Genomic DNA, 19432 nt, shown 5'->3' on the forward strand with positions numbered 1-19432 from the left:
ATCTGATGATTGTATAAGTAGGTATGAGTTCTAAGATGATAACAATCCTTATACAGAATCAAATGTTGTCACAGAAGAAAAAAAGCCACTTTATTTATTCCCCATCTATTTTCTGTGTCTGATTATCTCATATCCTATCCTCATCATCAGGACACTTAAGAGACCTGCTTCTCTGAGGAGATTAAATACTAGAAGGTTTAATAGCCCCAGAATCCAGATCTCCAAACTTAGGGCCAGAGAATGGTACCTTTGAGGGGCCGTTTTGATCAAATCAGCCCTCTGCTTGTCTGGAGTATCAGCAATGTATCTAATTTCTGATTCTTCCAAACCAATATTCCCTCTTTTTTTTTCTCTCTCAGGACCAACTCCACACCAAAACAGTTGTGTTTGGGGTGGGGCAGTATTGTTTATATGGGCCACAAGCCAAAATCAGTTTTACTGTGATGAATCTACAGTTCATCCTGATCCTTAGAAAATGATGAAAGATGTGAATTACTCTGTGAATAGCTTACAAAGCACTATTCAGGTCCACAGATGTCTCCCTTCTGTTGTGTTCTCCACTTAAATTGTATTCATTAGGGGGTCAAATGCTTGGAGGTCTTTAGGACTCCCTGTTAAAATGCTAATACTTCTAGGAGAGTAACTAGAGAGTTCTAACACAAATATAATTAAGGACACAAGGGTTGTTCTGGAATTAGGGGTCATCACTGCAGTTAAAGAGAATTTACAAAACCAAAATCTTGGCCTTGAAATATGATTTAGGAAATATCTTACTTCAGAGGTGTTAAGCTTCATTGGTTCTGAATTTGACTATTGCCCAAACTACATTATCTGAATTTAACATTCCCAAGAGACTGAAAAATCACCATTAAACGGCAGCTATATGATGGTATATGTGTGATTTTTCTACAGTAAACAAACAAACACAGTGTAATAAGTTCCAAAATGAAAAGTGTATAAGGAGTTAAGATGTTATCTTTGAATTTTGACATACTCAGCTATGGGAGAAAAATGTTTAAAAAATCCCTTCTGCAAGATTAGAACGGCATAATACATTTTTTTAGTGAATACTAAATGATAAACTTACATCGGAATTAAATCTCAACTGGCAAATGTTGCATGATATGATTTGCTTTCTTCGATGAGGAAGAGGCACCCCGAATGTATGATTTATTACAGCTTTCTGAATTGGGTCCATCTGTAATGAGAAAAAAAATACAACAAATAGAAATAAAGCTTGTCAGTTCCATTGGAATGTTGCCTATTTCATTAAAGAACCAATCTGTACAGCTTCAATCTACTGCTCACATATAAAGAACATTTTTATTCTAAGAAACTGCATTTCTACTTTCTTGGAAAATAGACTACAATACGCCTGAAGCTCAGTATGATAAGGAAATGATAAATGTACCCATTAGAGTCTGCATACTAACCGCTTTTCTCATTTAGGCTCAACAATTGTCTCGGATTGATAATCCTAAAATATAATTAAAGGTTTATCAAAACTCAAGTTATTGCTAATGCCAGCCATCTCACACAGAAGTATGTCTATACAATTGCCTCAAAATGGACTTCAAAATAGGCTTGGTCAGTGAAGCAGCTATGAAAATAAATGCTGCACCACTATCTGACATTAACCTCATACTATCTTTGGTGTCATTTGACCTTAAAAATAAAGTATACAAATCACTACTCAACTATTAAAAAAAGATGAAATAGTGCCTTTTGGAACAAAATGGATGGATCTTGAGGTGATGATGCTGAGTGAAATAAATGAGAAAATAAAAGACAGTTACCAGATGGTCTCACTCATTTTTGGGGTATAAGTAACCGAAGAATCAGCAAAACAAGAAGAGTATTTCTTAGCCTCTCTGAAGAATATACTGGTTACCAGAGAGATGGGGGAGGACGAGGACATCTGGGAGGGAGGTGACAGGGTTGTGGCACTGGAACTTTGGTGGCGGGTAAGTGAGGACCGTGTGAAGTTGTTCTTCCAAAAGTATACAGCTATGTAATCTAGTGACAGAGCCATAAAAGTTCAAAAAAGATGACCCTGATTTCTAAGAATTCAAACATATAGAGCTACCAATTTATTCAACAATCATATATTGGCCACCTAATAGGTACTGCTACCTATGGACTTAAAATTTGAGTTTCAGAGAATTTGGGCCAGATGTCAGTTATCTCTCACCATCCTATTTTGAGACAGGAGGAGTAACACCAAAAACACAATGTCAGAGAGCCGCTCTGATAAAACTAATGTTTCCTCATCAAGCTTTGTCTGATGGTTCACATCAGTGATTCTTACAATTTAGAGTCAGATGCAAATTTTAACTTGCTTCTTATTATGCATATAAACTATCGCTTAAAGTTGTGATGAAATTTCAACATGGTAAACATGTAGAACTGAGGCGACCGGAGGAGCAGGAGGGGGAGAGTGGAAAGCAAAGGGAGGACTACAGTGGAGGACGATGGGCACCTTGGTGGTAGGTGTGTGTGCTGACATACACCTGAAGAGGTGTGATCCTGTATTTCTGCATCACATATAGTGCCGTAAAGCAACATTACCTCAATAGTGCATAAACAATTATGTAGATGAAAAAATAAAATGAATATGTTAATTCAAGAAATATACTTAGTGTAGTCAATGTGGGACACATGAATAAGCCAATAAATATCGACTATTACATTTTTTTCTATTGTAGCACAGGTGAAGATCAAAGTTAACACTAGTCCCACATGCCTATAATCTTTGTTGGTACAATAACCATTTCTCATGTGACCAGAAGACATTTCAAAATGATTTCAGTGTTACATGTATAGCCATGAGTTCTACTGAATACCTCCAAACTTTGGAACTCTTAACTCTCATCAGAAAGAAAGTATTTATGAGAATTCTCACAATGGGCTATGATAGCACAGAAATGATTCAATGCACACAGAAAAGCTACAAATGTGTCTGTGAAATGATGCTCTAATATTAAGCCTCTGTGCTATATCATAATGCCTTAATTACCCTAAATAGGTCATTGAAAGATTCCACTTCCCTATTTGTATTTCAAATTTTGAAAACCAGTTAACACATAGTCTCTTGGCTAGCAGGAGAATGTTTCTGTCTGTATTCACAAGTCCTATTAAGTGGTCTATACAGTCATAACATACAGTATAATAACAATAAAGACAACACAAATAAAAGTGCTCACTATTAAGAGTCATATTTGTGCTAAGCATTAAGCTAATTGGTGTTTGTAATATTAATTAAACAGCTATATTGATTAAGAAGAACTCAGGTATCATCATTGTTAATTCTACTGCACTATATTATCTGATGTTAATCCAGATTCTGTATGAAACTCATTTATTCCATGATTTTTCTGATCATTTCCAGGTATTAACAAATTCTGCCATACTTTAGTTTTAACCAGTTTTATTTAAGTATAATTATATGAATAGGATCACTAATGTTATGTGTACAATTTGATGAGATTTGACAAATCCATATAATCACAAAAATTATCATATAGAATATTTCCATTTCCTGGAAAAGTTTCCTCTCGCCCCTCTGTAGTCAATTCAATCCTTGCCTCCTACTCCCAGTCTCTGAAACCACTGGTCTACTTACACTAATATATTTTTGCCATTTCTCAAAGTTCTTACAAAGTTAATCACAATGTATGATCTTTTATGCCTGGCCTCTTTCACTCAGTATAATTCTATTGAGGTTAATCCATATTATTGTATATACAAGTAGCTTATTCCATTTATTTTTGAGTAATAATTATTTGTATGGCTATATCACCATGTGCCTATTCTTTTGTCAGTTGATGAACATTTGGATTCTTTTAGTAAATTCTATAATCTTCTCAAGTATTAATATACAATTGAAGGTCATTCCTAAATTTTTTTCAGCCTCTTAATACAAACATTAAAAATGTTTGGACTTGGACATATACTGGCTTGGACCTACTACTGGATAGTATTATGAATAGGATTCTTCTCTCTCACCATATTGTAAACAAATAACATGAACTGGGCCTGCTTCAATAACCTTCATTCTGTTTCCCAAGATCATTCTAAAACTACTTTAAAATGCCAGCACAATGCTTGTATAACAACAATCTCAGAGAACACTGGGGGAATTACCCTTTCAGCCAGCAGTTAAAGAAAAATTAAAAGCAGAAAGAGGTCACTGATTTAGCGGTAGATGTCTCAGCTTGTACATATTACATCTGTTCTGTGTATAAAGGGGACCTATTTCTATCAGAGGGATTGTGCCTGTAAGTCATTTAGGAATATTTCATCCCTCTTATAATAATACCTTGAATTAACAAAGAACTATATATTTATATTAAAGATGCTTTCGGCAAATATGATCTGATTTTTAATATAATATTATTAAACAGCCTATTAGTTTGGTCTTTCATAACACTGGGGAAGCAGTGACCACATTCAATACAAATTTGAGTAGAAAGTATTAGGAAGTAGGCACTTCATGCAAATGTAGTATAATCCCTAGATTTAAATCTTTTGTTTGAACTGAATGATGTTTCGATCATTGTAACTCTAAAATCAAATTTCAAAATGTAAAGCAGTGTATTCTTCTTCAGAGACAATTTTATTTCCCAGTACACTTAAAAAAAAAAAGCCACACTTAACCGAATTATATTTTGAAGATGGATTTCACAACTATAGTTACACTATCTAAAGTAATTACCTTTTATCATTTTAGGGATCTAGCACAACAGAATGATAAAAGTTTAATGCCTTTATTAATGAATATAAATCATGTTTACCTCTTTATCTAATATATACATCTAGAAATACATGCAAAACCATTTAGAATTATGAAAGGGAAAAAGCTAAATACACTCACCAGTTGTGTTGCCATAGTTAATTAAATGATTCTACATGGTATGTAACTAAAAGTATCAGGGTATCATTTAATAAGGGTAAAAACTAAGCCCCCACTCTGCCTAGCAGACAAGTTGGGGAGGCTGGGATAGATAAAAGGAATAGATAAGGTTGTTAGGGAACCAGTGCATAGAACTGATCACTTCGACCATGAATGCAGGAGGACCAGGACACATTCTGTGTCAAAGGTCAATGCCCAAGACCAGACATCCCAGAAAATAACTGGCCCAAACTGGCACCCCAAGGAAGAAGGACCCCCCCAAAAAAAGATAAACAAGAGCTTCAAGCTCTTCTTCCATGGAAACATCTCTAGTCTGGCCCTGCTCCTTTGCAGGGTATTTCAATAAATGCCTTTTCTGTTCTCCACTTTCTCTGATGGATTAACTGAAACTCCCTGCCCCAGCACCTTTGGCCTCATCCAAATATTTCTCCCCACCATTTCATCTTTCTACATCTTTCAACTCAGGGGACACAGACACTTAGGTCATTTTCTTAAAGCATATCATTACTGACCATTATAATCAAACATTTTGTTCAAAAGTAATCATACATGTTGATTTTATCCTTATGAACCAAAAGGTCTGATCTGTCAAAATAATCACACCACATTGTGTGTATTGTATTTTAGGATTTGCTTTTTTTTTTTTTTTTTTTTTTTCAGATTCAGTCCCAAGAAATGCCAATGTATGTAGATAAGCAAAAAGAGTGTGTGTGTGTGTGGTGTGGGGGGGGGGGGGTTGGTTGATCAAATAAGTTATATATATAATTTAGATACTACAGTCTGTTTATAGTGCACAATAAAATTTTAAATTCTCTGAGATGCCTCATAATTATAACATCTCTTTAAATAAATGATTTTTAAAATAATATTATAAAACTGTTATATTCTTGATTTGCTATTAAATTTAGCATCCTTGTTCAAAGCAGACAGTTTAGAAAACACAGATCTGGGAAAAGAAAATTACTTTAAAAAATGAGTAAAATGTAGAGCTTTCAGTATACAAGTGAAGATATTAAGTTAAAAATGTAATATGTAAAAATCAAAGCTATAAGAGCTGCAATACATCTCACTTAACTCACGCAACACTGACTTAAAAACTAAAAGAAATGGTAACTCTACATGGTTTTTAAAGACATATTTATCTAATTTCTAAATTGGTATATTTTGAAAGTTGGAATTTTCTAAATACATTATCTAACCACCTCAAACAAACGAAACTGTAGAATGATGCTTTATCTATTGGTCTGCTTACCTAAACTCCACACTAAAATTAATTTTCAAGCTCAGCCTATGGCCTCCTTTAAAGCCAAATGAATATGTTTTTCTTCATTTCAGTTTTAAGAATCTTTGCATTTCTACCTCAGGCCTTTTCCCTCACTACCCCTCTGGGTATTCTGCTAAATTGATGTGTAAATGAGAGTACAAGGGACAGCCTCAGGGAGGGCTGGCCAGCATCATTCCCTCCCCTAGGTTGTCTGAGTCAGAAAGGATAGGCCTCAACCATGAGTTTACATTTCCTGCTTTCAGAGGTCTCCTCTCTTTCAGTTCCTATTATTATTGTGACTTGCAGTTTTAAATCAAAGAATAAAACATTAAATGCCAGGAAGTTTAGAAGTTCAGAAATATAAAGGTTGTCTTTTCCAGCTGGTATTTCTATGTAACAATAACTCTAAAGGTTATACTTAGGGCCACTTAGCATGTGTTTTATGTTTATAGCAGTTTTATCCCAATAGTTACTGAGGAGACCTCACTGTCCTTCACCTAATATCACACAAAGAGTAAGTGGCAGAAGCTGCTTGACCCACAGCCTCTGTCCCTGCTCTCCTAGGTGCCACAGGCAAGAGCAGTGAGTCTATAACAGGGTGGTCTACAGGGAAAGGGGAGTTTCTAGGTTCCCTGCCTCCTACCTCCCCAAGGGAGGGTGGAGATGCTCAGGGAAGAGGGGAGAGGAGACTAGAAGAATGAAGAAAGATGGAGAGCATGAAGGAGACTTGAAGGAGGCACATGGAGCAGAGAGACACGTGAAGAAGCTATGCTTGCTTCTTGGCCTTGGACCTGTACCAAAGACTTGAGGAACGTGGAAGAAGATAACTTGAAACAGGCATGGGTGAGAGACACGAGTGGAGGTTAACAATGGCAGCATTTATCTTGATTTTGATTTTGTTCTTTTCCTTCCAGACTTGCCTGGCCCTTTCTATCCCTTTTCAATGGGTCCCCGCCAGGAGGTGCCTTAGACTGATGGCAGGCTTTCCAGCCTCAGTGGTCCTGGTTTTGTTAGGGGGAAAAGGATGTCCTAAAGCTAATTCCATACAGGTTTTGTGGACTCCACCCCCACCCCAGGCCAAAGCCAAAGACACTGGAAACTCCAAATCCCATCACCACCAAAGGGAAGGTGGCTGGGACCTGAGGGTGGGGTTAAGCAGCCAGGTTGATATAAGGCAGACACGTGGGCTTTGGGGGGTCCCCCATTTTGGCTCTCCACCAGCTCACAGCATCCGGCCAGCTCTGAGAGTGTCTTTGGGTTTCCAGGTCGGCGGATCGGGTAGGACGCGTTAAAGACTTTATTTCCCTATTTTCTCCCTGAGTTGTACATTTTCCTTATTTCCTTTTCCCTTGTAAATAAACCTTTTATTAACCTTTTGTGTGTGCCTGTAGTGGAGTATTAATAAGTCCTTTTTAAGCGCGCGGGTGAGGACCCACAGCCAGGCAATCCGCTCAATATCGGGGTTGCCCTATAACAGTTTGGGCAACCCTGTTTGGCTGAACATTTACCCACAAGGGAATGGGTGACTTTAGGTGCTTGATTTGGAAACTATATTCTTTGTTTTTTTCATATCATCTCTTTATTACACACTGTTATTATTACCGCACACTCCTCTTTAACTTTTTTATTGGACATATACCTTACATATAAAACAATACAGGGCCTCCCCGGTGGCGCAGCGGTTGAGCGCTGGGTTGCGAACCTGCCCGCGGCCTCTACGGCACTGGTTCGATCCCCGGCTGCTCCCCGGCCACCAGAGGAGGGTCCCACATGGCGCGCAGACCTCTCCTGCCGCCCGCTGCTCCCCTCAGCAGTGTACTTCGGTCCTTCTGCCTGCTCTGCTCCCCACTCTGGCTCTGGTGAATTCTCTCACCCTCCCGTGCTTCTGGCTGTACCCAGTGCATGTGTAAACAAAACAAACAAACAAACAAACAAATAAATAAACATGCCTCTATAAAATTAAAAAAAATAAATAAAACAATACAAACATTTTATCAATTGTTGATTTTTAAAACATGTGCATACTAAATCATTCCAGAAAAATATAGAATATTTTCAGCATTTTAGATGTCTACAAGCCCGACTCCTGCCTCGTCACACCCTCCAATGTATAGTGGTAGGTCCTTTTTTTTTTTTTGCTTCTCTTTTACATATGAACATATTAACTCATAAGGATATAAGTGAGCTCAACTAGAGCTTCACTACTAGACACTTCTAGAGCTGTGATTTAGTTAGTGGAAAGGGCGAGGGGTAGCCCAGGACCACCAAATCTGTCTGCTTTAAATGAGTTCTGTCATCCACTGCATAAAGACAAAACATACTGTAGTTAGAAAGACCATCCAAATAAAGGACTTTTAATGCAATTAATGTGTGATAGAGAGAAGAGATAGAATATAGTCAAATGGACTTATTCCTCCCCCTCATTCTACACAATACTCCACGACACCATCTGAAATATCTCTTGACTTGTCTCTCACAATAGAGAATAAAGTCAAGGCAGGTTTAGGTCCCATTGTTCTCTATACCCAGCAATATATCAGAGTGGTTCCCACTTATTAGGGACTATCCATGTATGTGGCTTTGCTAAATACATTGAATAATACTGAGACCATTATTAAAAAATATTATCAGTCTTGGAATGTTACTAACAATAGCAGAGGGGCAATCTAGATTTAATAGGAAACGTTAGCCACAGGAATAAAGAGTTTAGTAGTAGCAAAGCATGTGGGAAGAGATTTCCTGATACAATTTGGGATATAGGATATATACACTCAGGATACAATCTAAAACTTCAAGCCATAAAGCAGAATTTGCATAAAATCTATTGTCATCTAAGCAATAGGGCAATGGTTATGTGCCAACAACAGGCTATATCTCTCCCGGACATCTCTTGAGACAAAGGCCAACAGTAATACTGGTCCTCTGATTAGTAAAGTAGAAGCTGATTTTGTTCAGAAAATCAGCACTTGATCTTAAAAGAACAAAAGGCATTTTGGATGCTCTCCAAATACTCTGGACATGTGCAAATGTAAGAGATGTTCCATTATCAGTAGCTGTCTGCCATGGCTATTTTCCCTAATGGTCCATGAGTGGGCCAATAAAGTGAAACAAAGAAAGTTCAAAGTAAAGATGGATAAGCTTGAGGGGATCCAAAGACATTATTTCTCTTAGAATCATTTACGTGCTCAAGCAAATTTCATGTAACCATGGTATTGTGGCACTGTCCTGGAATGCCGACAGATACCGATGCTCCAAGATTATTAAGTGAAAATGTGGAATTGTTTCACAGTTGTGGAAGCTCAATTCTGGGTACAACTTTAGCAATCACCTATTCGTGGAGTGCTCAGTGGGCAGGGCCTATATTTCACCCATTTTCATGTCCCCTGTGGTTCTTAATCCTTTCCCATGAACCCAATGAACACTCAATATATACTTAAATTTTATTGAGACTTCTCACTTTATAAAGGAGAAAGACTATACTTCATGAGAGAGGACGATGTCTGAAAGGAAAAAAAAAGAGGAACATGAGGAACTTCATTTTATACATGAGCTAGAAATTCAAAATCAGTGAATTGGCAAAGTTAAGCTCCCTCTGACCTACTGATGTATGACATGGCTCTTCTTAACCACCTCTAGGGGTATTCTGTAAGAACTATACTAGCATGGAAATTCCATGATAACACTGTATATGAAATGAAGAATATAAATATGTACTTGTTGGTTTTTGTTTTGTTCAAAAATGCAAATGAACATTTATGTCTGTGAATATATGTGTGCATGTGTGCATATACAAACATGCAGACATAGTTTTATATACCAGTATCCACCCGCCAAACTGTACATAAAATCACTGCTTGAATTTGGCACGACTCAATTTCTTTTGTTTTGTATTTGGGCTAGACTTGATATTGCCTTGAAACGTTCTATTCCCTGCACTGAAGTATTACTTGACTACCATATACACTTTTCTCTCCTACCTTTTATAGGTGGTCTATTATATACCCATTTCACTTAGCCAGTGATATAGAATTCAAGCAATGGGGACATTCTATTCTGCTAAACACTGACTTCAATGAGTTAGCCAGGGCCCACATCTTTAGTTTCAAGCCCTTGCTCTTGATATTTTGCTCCAGTAATATAGACCTGTTGGCAATATCTTGCATAATCCAGTGTAGTTTTGTCTCTTTATCTTTTGTACTTGCTTTCTTCCATCTTTATCACTTGTAGATTACATATATACTTTCCTCCTACCCTTCCAAATGCTATATTTCATAAGAAGCCTTCTTGTCTCTCAGTAGGAAAGGCTAAAATATCCTCTCCTTCAAGTCCTCACAATCCACTACACATTCCAACATCCTGTCACATACTATTCAGTCCTCAAGTATTATGCATATGTTTCTCTCCTTCCCAAATTGCAAAAAAAAAAGCAGTACATTTATTTATTTTGGAATGAATTTTATTCACTAGTCAAAAAAAAAAAAAAATGCCTGGCCACAGAAAATACTCAACGAAGTATGTGTGTTGAAGAAAAAAATTAGATAAGCAAAAACTGACACTTAAGTCAAATGTCAGTCAATTTAAGGAGAAAAGGGCAGATCAAGATATTACACTTGCTTGAAGTCATGTTATTCAGATTTGCAGAACTACTTTGCCATCTGAGGCTGTTATGTATGTGGGCTTAGGTATAAATATTCAAAAAACTGCATGTTTAGAAAGTAAAAATAATAATCTATCTCCTAAGACATTTGCCACGTATTTAAGCCAATCATTCTCAGTTCTGGCTATAAACAGGAAATCACCAGGGGAGCCTTTGAAAGTTACAGAACCCCAGAATCCCAGCACAGGGCAAATGCATTCAATGTTTAATAAGTACCATGGGGGATGACTAAGTCACGCTGGTCAAAACCCAAAGTAATAGAATCAACTTCCTATGATTAAAATGTCTTCAATGGCTGTTTCCAGAAAACCAAAATCTTCCATTACACCAGTAAATACTTTTTAGCCAAATAATCCTATAAAGGCTGAGTTGTTATTCTGGTTTAACAGAAAAGGAAACTAAGGAATAGCTACTATAAATGATTTTCATGATAACCTATATATAACCAGGCAGTTCCAAGATTGAAATCCAGATTTATTAAAATCCAGCGTTCTTCCTACATAATCACACTGACTTTCAGTTGCATAGTTCAACAAACTTCTCAACTCAATCTTAAATTGGATATGAATCAGGAGATGTTGGGAATTGACAGACCACAGGCAGAAATATAAACATATTACGAGAAAAGATGAAGAAAACTAAACCAGAACAATCTGAAATAAACAAGGACTGCTATAAAGTATTTCTAAAAATTGACTTGCTGTTATTATACTTGGGTTATTTTTAATCCCCAATGTGTGCTTAAAACATATTTTTCTCTGTATCTTTTTCTCGTCTGCCTGTTTTTCATTTACTGACCCTTTCTAAAGACTTAAGATAAAAGAAATAATGTAACAATGCACTATAGTTGGAAGTCTGAACCAGATATAATGAAGGGTGATGGGTCAGCAAGATGTTTTCAATTGTGGAGTTCAAGGAACTATGAAACCAAAGTTATCTGGTATTCCAAGAAAGCCTAAAGATCAAGTACATCTAAATCTACAGCAAAGGTGGCACAGGGGTTAAAATCTCAGCTCTATCAAGCTATGGCCAGCCACTGCAGGATGAGTTCAATCCCCAGCCAGGATGGTGACCACATGGCACAGAAGACTTCTCCTGTCCCGCCCACTTCTCCTCAGCAGTGTATTTCAGTAGATCCTCCCGTTCTCCAACCCACTCTGTCTCTGGTGAATCCTCTCATGCCCGCACCTCTGGCCTAGACCCCAGTTTTTGTATGCATAAATAAGTCTTTTTATAAAAAGTTTATCAAAATAAATGAGCTGTAAATCCTCAAGGGTTTACAAGTCACAGATGGATTCCCATGAGCATACACATTGGGAACCACTTATTTAAGACATTGTTTTGTTAGTTGGAACACTATCTAGTGCATGTATATTCCCCATGCACATCAAGTCTTCTTCCTTAGAGACTCTCAGAATATATTGGACTACAATTTCTTTTCTATTTTTGTATATCTTTTATCAAATAATGCACAAGTGGTAACATCAAATAGTACAAAGGAATTTTGGATGAGAAGCAAAGCTCTCCCACTCTAACTTTCCCAATCCAGAGATAAATGCTTGAAATGTTGTTATTATTACTACTACTAGAGCTTTTCTTTCTTTCTTCCAGTTGACTGCATGACTCTAAATAACATGTTCATACTTATAATTCCAGGTACTAAAAAGATGAGATTTTAACATGTATGTATATATCACACTTATTTCCTTTCCACATGCCTTTAACCTTTCAAAGCTCCATGAATTTGAATATTCTGCTATTATTTTATAAATATATATATAATCTTTTCTACTTTGTTGTTTGATTCCATTAACTTGAGTCAGGATCTTAAGTTCCCTGCTTGAAGTTACTCATTCTTACATCTTTCCTCCATCAATTTCTAATTTCCCAATTTTCTCAACTGCACGTTGACTTTTAAATGTTCAAAATTTTCCAACAGAAATAATTTCTCCTGTAAATACAGTCTGTTCTTTTAGAAATTGGAGGATGGGCCTAAAATTTGAAATATAAAGGATGGCTCTAAATTTTAAAAATTAATAAATAACATCACTATTTTGATATTATATTTTTGCTTGTGACTGGGTCATGTGATGGGATAAGATTTTCTTTTCTGTAGTTCCAATATTTACAAACCTTGGCTCATGCTAAAGGGAATTATTTAGCTTCAAGCAAAGTAGCTTCAATTTTCTTATCCATTGATGACTCAAAATTTTGTCTGGTTTTCATTTGCTATATAAAGTATATTTTTATATTATTTATTACTTGCCTTTCATTTTCTACAACAATTTTAATTAATTTAAAATATATTTTCCTCTGCTTCAATCCCTGGTTTCAGTCCCATCCATCTCCTATGCTCTGCTGTATTTACTCACCATTGTACACACAGATGCTGATTCTAGACCTTCTTCAAGGTTTTGACTTCCTACTTTTCTATACTCTCTTTTTATGTACACTTTTGTAAACCATCTGGCTTCCAGAAATGTTGAAACCTTCATCTGTTGGCAAACCAAAACACCTCTGCTATGCAGCTCTGTCTCCTTGCTGTATTTCTCTAGATTTATTTCAAGGAAATCTTGGGAGAAAAAGAATTATATTTCTATGATCTTCATCCCATTTTGAAATAAAACAAAGACATTTCTAAATGGGTTTTAAGTAACAAATCTGAAGAAAAGCAACATTGGCTTCTAAATAAGTTCAATACTCCAAAATAACTGATATTTGATATCAATAAATTACAGTATGCTGGGAAAGGAATATCATTCATATTTGAACAGAAAAACTATTCCTCTTAAATAATAACCCCCAAACAATATTTTAATATCAAAAACATGATTTATGATCAAGATAATTCCTCTGAAATTTTCTGGGAACTCAGTGAGACCTGCTTCCTCTGCTTCTTGGAATATGTAGTTCCTTTCATTATGAAAATAATATATAGCTAAAAACTACATTCATTTTTTTAAAAATAATATCTTCTTTTTATTAAGGTTATGTTAGCTTACAACAATATTTGTACATAAATAATATGATTTGGGGGTATAGGTTCATTCATGCCTATGCAGTTGTATGTCATCACACCATATCCACCATCAAAGCACCCAAAAATCTCCACCACAGTCCACCAGAACCTTCCCTCCCTTTGCTCCCCACCCTCTGCCTCTAGTAGCCTCAATTCTACAGTAATATTGCTAGGGTTTGCTTTGATTTAGTTTAGACTGTTCTTTTGTTTCTTAATAATCTACATATGAGTGAAATCATCTCTGTTGCTGAATTTACTTTGTATTTTAAGTGAACTGTATAAACCAGTTTTCCAGATCTTCCCAGATAACAATTTGCATTTTGTAAAAAAATTCTTGGCTAAAGAAAAACAAACATAAAAAAGGCAATCACAATGAAGAAAATGTACTAGTACTAAAGACTCTGCTAATTACCTGGCAAAATAATCTGGCTGCCTGAGTACCTCTGGGATAGCAAACTCTTAAGAAAAACACATCACAGATCAAGTGTCAGACTGCTAAGCTGAATTTCAAATAATTCCAAAATACTAAACAGGAAAAAGACCATGAACTGCATGACATAGCTTGGCAAGAGTTTCTGCAACTATTTTTGCTTTATCATATAAATCCACAAAGGAATTAAATAAAGACAAAATAGAGTTTAAAGAAAAGGTGGTGATTGGGGAGAGCTAAGCATTGGAAGTCAGATAGATGAGATTGATTCTAAAGGAAAAGAAGTGATCCTGGAATACAAATCTTGCCCTGGATAGATGTGGATTTATATTTGGGAGTGGTATCCTATTTATTTTTTGATGTTGGGCAAGAGGACCGGGAGGACCAAATGAGAAAATATATATCAAACATGTGAAACAGTAAGACATGTTCAGCAGTCATCATGGTATTGTGATTTTCTGACAACATTCTCCTTTAAGTACACAAATAAATAGGAGAAATATGAATTCCATTATGTTATATTTCTGGTGCTTAAGATCATTCTTGAAATTGAGTATCATTAAAAAATGCCCTCTTGATTGTTGATAGATGCGTTAACATGATAATGACATGAAAACAATGAATTAAAGACAAATTAAGAGGGTTGTTGAGTTTGATTAAGTTTTATATGTTGACATGCAAACATGTACCAAATATTCACACTTTCAAGAAGGATGCCAGTGACTCCAAGGTGATGAGCAGGAAGGATGCTCCTCTAAGAGGTACACAGGAGATGCTTACTGAATCTCTGTGAGTTTTGTCTGAGGAAGTGTATGTGATATAACTGCTGGGATAGGTATAACAATGCAAAACAAATAGTTCTGAGCCCCAGAAAATAACCTAGAACAGTAAGTCAGAAAAATATTTTAGTCCCTATTATCAGGCATTGAAATAAAGACATGAACAAAGTGTCGAGGAAGCAGAGAAGTGGAGACAGCTTCTCAGTTGGGTGTGCGCTGAAAGATGTCAAATGAATGATCATATTTGGGCTCAATGAGCAGGAATTATTTAGATAGAAAAAGGATCTCAAATAATAGAATCCACCATACAAAGGTATAAAAGAATGCGATGTTGTCAGTAAACACTTAAAGTTTAGGCATGATTGGAGAACAGTGTGAGAGAAAGGAGGGTGTGACAAACTAAATCGGCATATATGTGTATAATGTGCGTGCTATGTTAATGAATGTGAACTTTTGTCCTTTGAACAATGTTCAGCTATCAAAAAACAGTCACCTCAAAAGTACACATAATGATGTTTCTATTTTTATAAAAATTAATGTAGTCAAGAATCTGTAGGGAGAAAGTCAATCTGGGGTTACAACGACAAAATGAAGAGGTTTTTGCAGTAGTCCAGCCAAGAAACACTGGTAACAATTCAATCAACAGCATCTGGGAAATTCGGGGTAGATTGGCAGATTTTTAGGAGACAGGTTTTTAAGTCAATATTACCTATTTGCAATAAGGTTCAAGGAAGACTGATTCCTCTCCTTTGGTTAACTGAATGGAAACTGACAACATTAACCATTACTTGAATAATGAAAAAAGGCAAATTTCAGAAAGCAGGGCATGTAGGTGTTTGTGGGGGTAGGGCAATGGATGATTTCATCTTTGGGAAACTATTAAATTGCATGTGCTAACAGCAGGTTTTATATGTGAAATGTAGGAAACTAGATATAAGTCTCAGGAGTTTAAAAGTGACTTCAGGGTGGAAGCCACAAGTTTAAAATAATTTTTGGTATAATTAAAGACACAGGTGTAAATAACATGGAATAGAATTTTGAGTAAAGTTAGAAAAGAGGTGAATACAAAGAGATTCCGGGGGGAACCTGATGTTTCTGGAGAGGGCAGAGTGAAACATCTTCAAAGGGGTCAGAAGAGAGAGTTGGAAGAGAATTAGAAAGAGCGGGACACCAGCATTTATGGGGAGACAGGGTCTAAAAGGAAAAGAAAATGATCATAGGCCAATTCATAGGCAATTTTTGAAGATTGAGTAAATGTATCATCTCCTTGAACATCCCATTTTAATGCCTAATGGATTATAGTGCCTGTGGTCGACACAGCTGGCAGGGAGGTTGAGGCTGGTGGTGATGCAGACAAGATGAAATCCCTGGTTTCCAGGAAAGTGCAAACCAGTGGGGGCAGACAGATGTATGTAGAGATAATTACAGCAGAAGATAGGGTTGTTATAAAACAGGGTATTAGTAAAACACAAGAGATGCACTAATGGTTTGTTGGGGATAGGCTATATAAGGCTTCATAGTGGGAGAAAAGTTGCAAGTTAAAAGCAATGTGTTTTTCTCCTTAAGCCTTCTCAGTAGATTTAATTAGTTTCTTCTTTTTAGATCCTCATCTCTTAGTGAAATGGAAATTCTCTGATAAATAATAATTAATAGCTTCTTTTAAAATTTTACCTCTATTCAAAAATTCATGATATTTTATAAATTAATTTTAATAATGTATAGTGTCAATGTTTACTTTAAAGGGCATCCTGATTTAATTGAAAATATGAATAAATGTTTACAAGAATAATAAGAAATCAAATAGCACAAAAACAGATGATTTTTTAAGATCTACTGAAAGACATTAAAGACATACTAAATATCAAAAGATATATCATTTGTAGATAGAAAAATTCAAAATAATTAAAAAGTTTCTTTGTTCTTTCTAAATCTAACTATAGAAACAATATAATGTGAGTCAAATAGCTGTGAGGATGTTCATGGGACTTGGTAGGATAACCCTAGAATTATGATGAAAGAAATGATTAAGGATAGAAAAACTATAGGGAGGCTATGGAAAGGTCATGTTGTATTGGACGTCAAGTCTTATCATAAAGCCATTAAGACAGTGGCACACCCAGGGAGAAGAAACAGACCAATGAAACTAAGCCTGAAGCCCATGAACAGATCTATTTTCAAAATGGAATATGCTCATTCATCTGCCCATCCACTCGGTGTCACTGAGCGCTGACTGTGTGCCAGGCATTTTCTAGGTTCTGGGGTTGCAACAATGAACCAGAAAGGCAAAAACCTTTGTTTTCACTGTGCTTATGTTCCAGTGGGAGCAACACACAATAAATATAGACGACAAGTGAAATTCCAAAAAATAGTCGTAAGAGCTATGAGGAAAAAAATAACAAACAGGGAAGAAGGATTAAATGAATTTGGGGAAGAAGTGAATTTTATATATGAATCAATGTGGTCTCCCTGAAATGTGGCTTTAGAGAAAAATCCCAAAGATGGTAAGAAAGGGAGCATGTCCCTTCTGAGCAAAGATCATGTCAGACAGAGGCAAAGCAGGCACAAGGCCCCTGAAGGAGAAGTTTACATGAGGCCACATGTCACTGTCATTTGGTAGAGACAGAAATTACCTGGGTATTGAATATTTGGATATTTGCTTGGATATTTGTTTATCCTTATTAAAATTAGATTTATACATTATACTGTGCACAAAAACTCATTCCCAGTGGATTATATACTTACAGGGAAAGGAATAATGTTACTTTTTAGGAGACCAAGAGAATATTGTAAAGACTTATGAGAGGATTTTCTTTTACTATAGACAAAAAGAGATTCAACCAACTTTGAAGCTCAGAGTAGCTGTTCATCAAAAGTTACTGTAAAGGAAAAAAATCACAGGTCTGTAAAAGAATGTAAATATTCTTAATATATAAATTATATATATAAATAAATAACTTCAGCAATAAGTTATAAGCAATAAGAAAATGGACATTTCACAGAAAATCATATATAAACAAGTGGGAGCAAAAACTGGTACCACATCCTGCAGAAGCTAAGTTCCTGCCATTGTAAAATCCAGCAATGCCATTCCTAGGAATAGGATCTAGAGTAACTCAGGTAATTGTGCACAATGCACATGTGCAAGAGCATTAATACTAGCAGTTGTGACAACAGAAAAACATGGGAACAGTTGTTACAACAACAAAACATAGTAGAACAGATCTGTACCCTGTAGTCTAGTCATATAAAGGATTAGTCTTCCATCCTGATAAGAAAAATAGTAGACCTAACTGTGGTGTCCACTCAGATGAATCTCACTCATGTGGGTAATAAATGATACAAGGATATGGAGATATATGTCTATGTCTACCCATATAAACTACATATACACTACATATATATAAAATGACATTTCCAATATGTCAAAAAACCAAGCAGAATTAAATATTTATTTAAGGATATCTTAGAGTTAAAACAATAAAGAAAAATGCGAGCATGATGAAAGACACATTTTCAATGGTGGTTACCACAAAAGGGAAAAAAGAAGATATGATCAGCAGGGAGAGAAGCAAGGTATTCTAGAAGATGGTATTCAATTTCTGAAGTTGAACAGGAGATACAGGAGGTTTATATCATGCCTTATAATTTACATATATGTCACATATATTTATAGGCATCAAATATTTCATGTAAGAGTCAAGAGAGGGTTTATGAACCAGTATATTTACAAAGAGCTTTCAAAAAATGTTCCACGAAAAAGTTGAATTATATTGTCTTATCTGTTGCCTTTTTATCCTGGGGAATCACTGAAAAATGGTCCATAGGACCAGGAATTTAAGATAAATAAAATTAAGTTTATTTAGATTATTTATTAAGTTAAGATTTTTTTTCCTATTTCTCCTCTTTTCTTCATTTGATGGTAGGAAAGGAGTCGGGGCAAAGAGAGATGGGGCAGCAACAGCAGGCTGGAGCTCCCTCTATAATATTATATCTGTATCTATACCTAATCTTATCATGTCTTCTACTTCTATGAATCAGGGAGAAAAACAAAATATTCAAATGAGTAACTCCATTACAACTTAGAAAACAAATAAAAACTTTAAATGTTTTATGTCAGTTTACAGTATCTTAAAATTCCATACTAGAAGAGGCAATTGAGAAAAAATAAGCATGAAAAATGTTTCTTGATAGTCTTCTTGAATTAAATTTTCATGAACTGAAATTCCACATTATAGCTCTATTTTTTTCACAAGTGAATCTTTGGCTTTTCAATAAACAAACCTATTTAACAAACCAAAAGATTTTATGCTTAACCTAACCAAAAGGAAATGGAGAGTCTAGTTGTTTCTATATTATTTAAAAACCTTTGGA

At 35.7% G+C, this 19432-nt stretch overlaps 1 protein-coding gene across 7 annotated transcripts in view; it reads right to left on the minus strand.

Annotated features, from left to right (window-relative positions):
• Positions 1–19432, minus strand: part of ZNF385D (zinc finger protein 385D) — an 860299-nt gene that overhangs the window by 118767 nt on the left and 722100 nt on the right. For all 7 annotated transcript variants that reach the window (XM_054691913.1, XM_054691926.1, XM_054691922.1 and 4 more), the window contains one exon: positions 1088–1198. In XM_054691913.1, the coding sequence (XP_054547888.1) occupies positions 1088–1198 (111 nt within the window). The remainder of the gene's footprint in view (positions 1–1087; positions 1199–19432) is intronic.

This window comes from Talpa occidentalis, unplaced genomic scaffold, assembly GCF_014898055.3.
Source record: "Talpa occidentalis isolate TD23 unplaced genomic scaffold, MPIMG_talOcc4v2.1 talOcc4.10, whole genome shotgun sequence".
Lineage (NCBI taxonomy): Eukaryota > Metazoa > Chordata > Mammalia > Eulipotyphla > Talpidae > Talpa > Talpa occidentalis.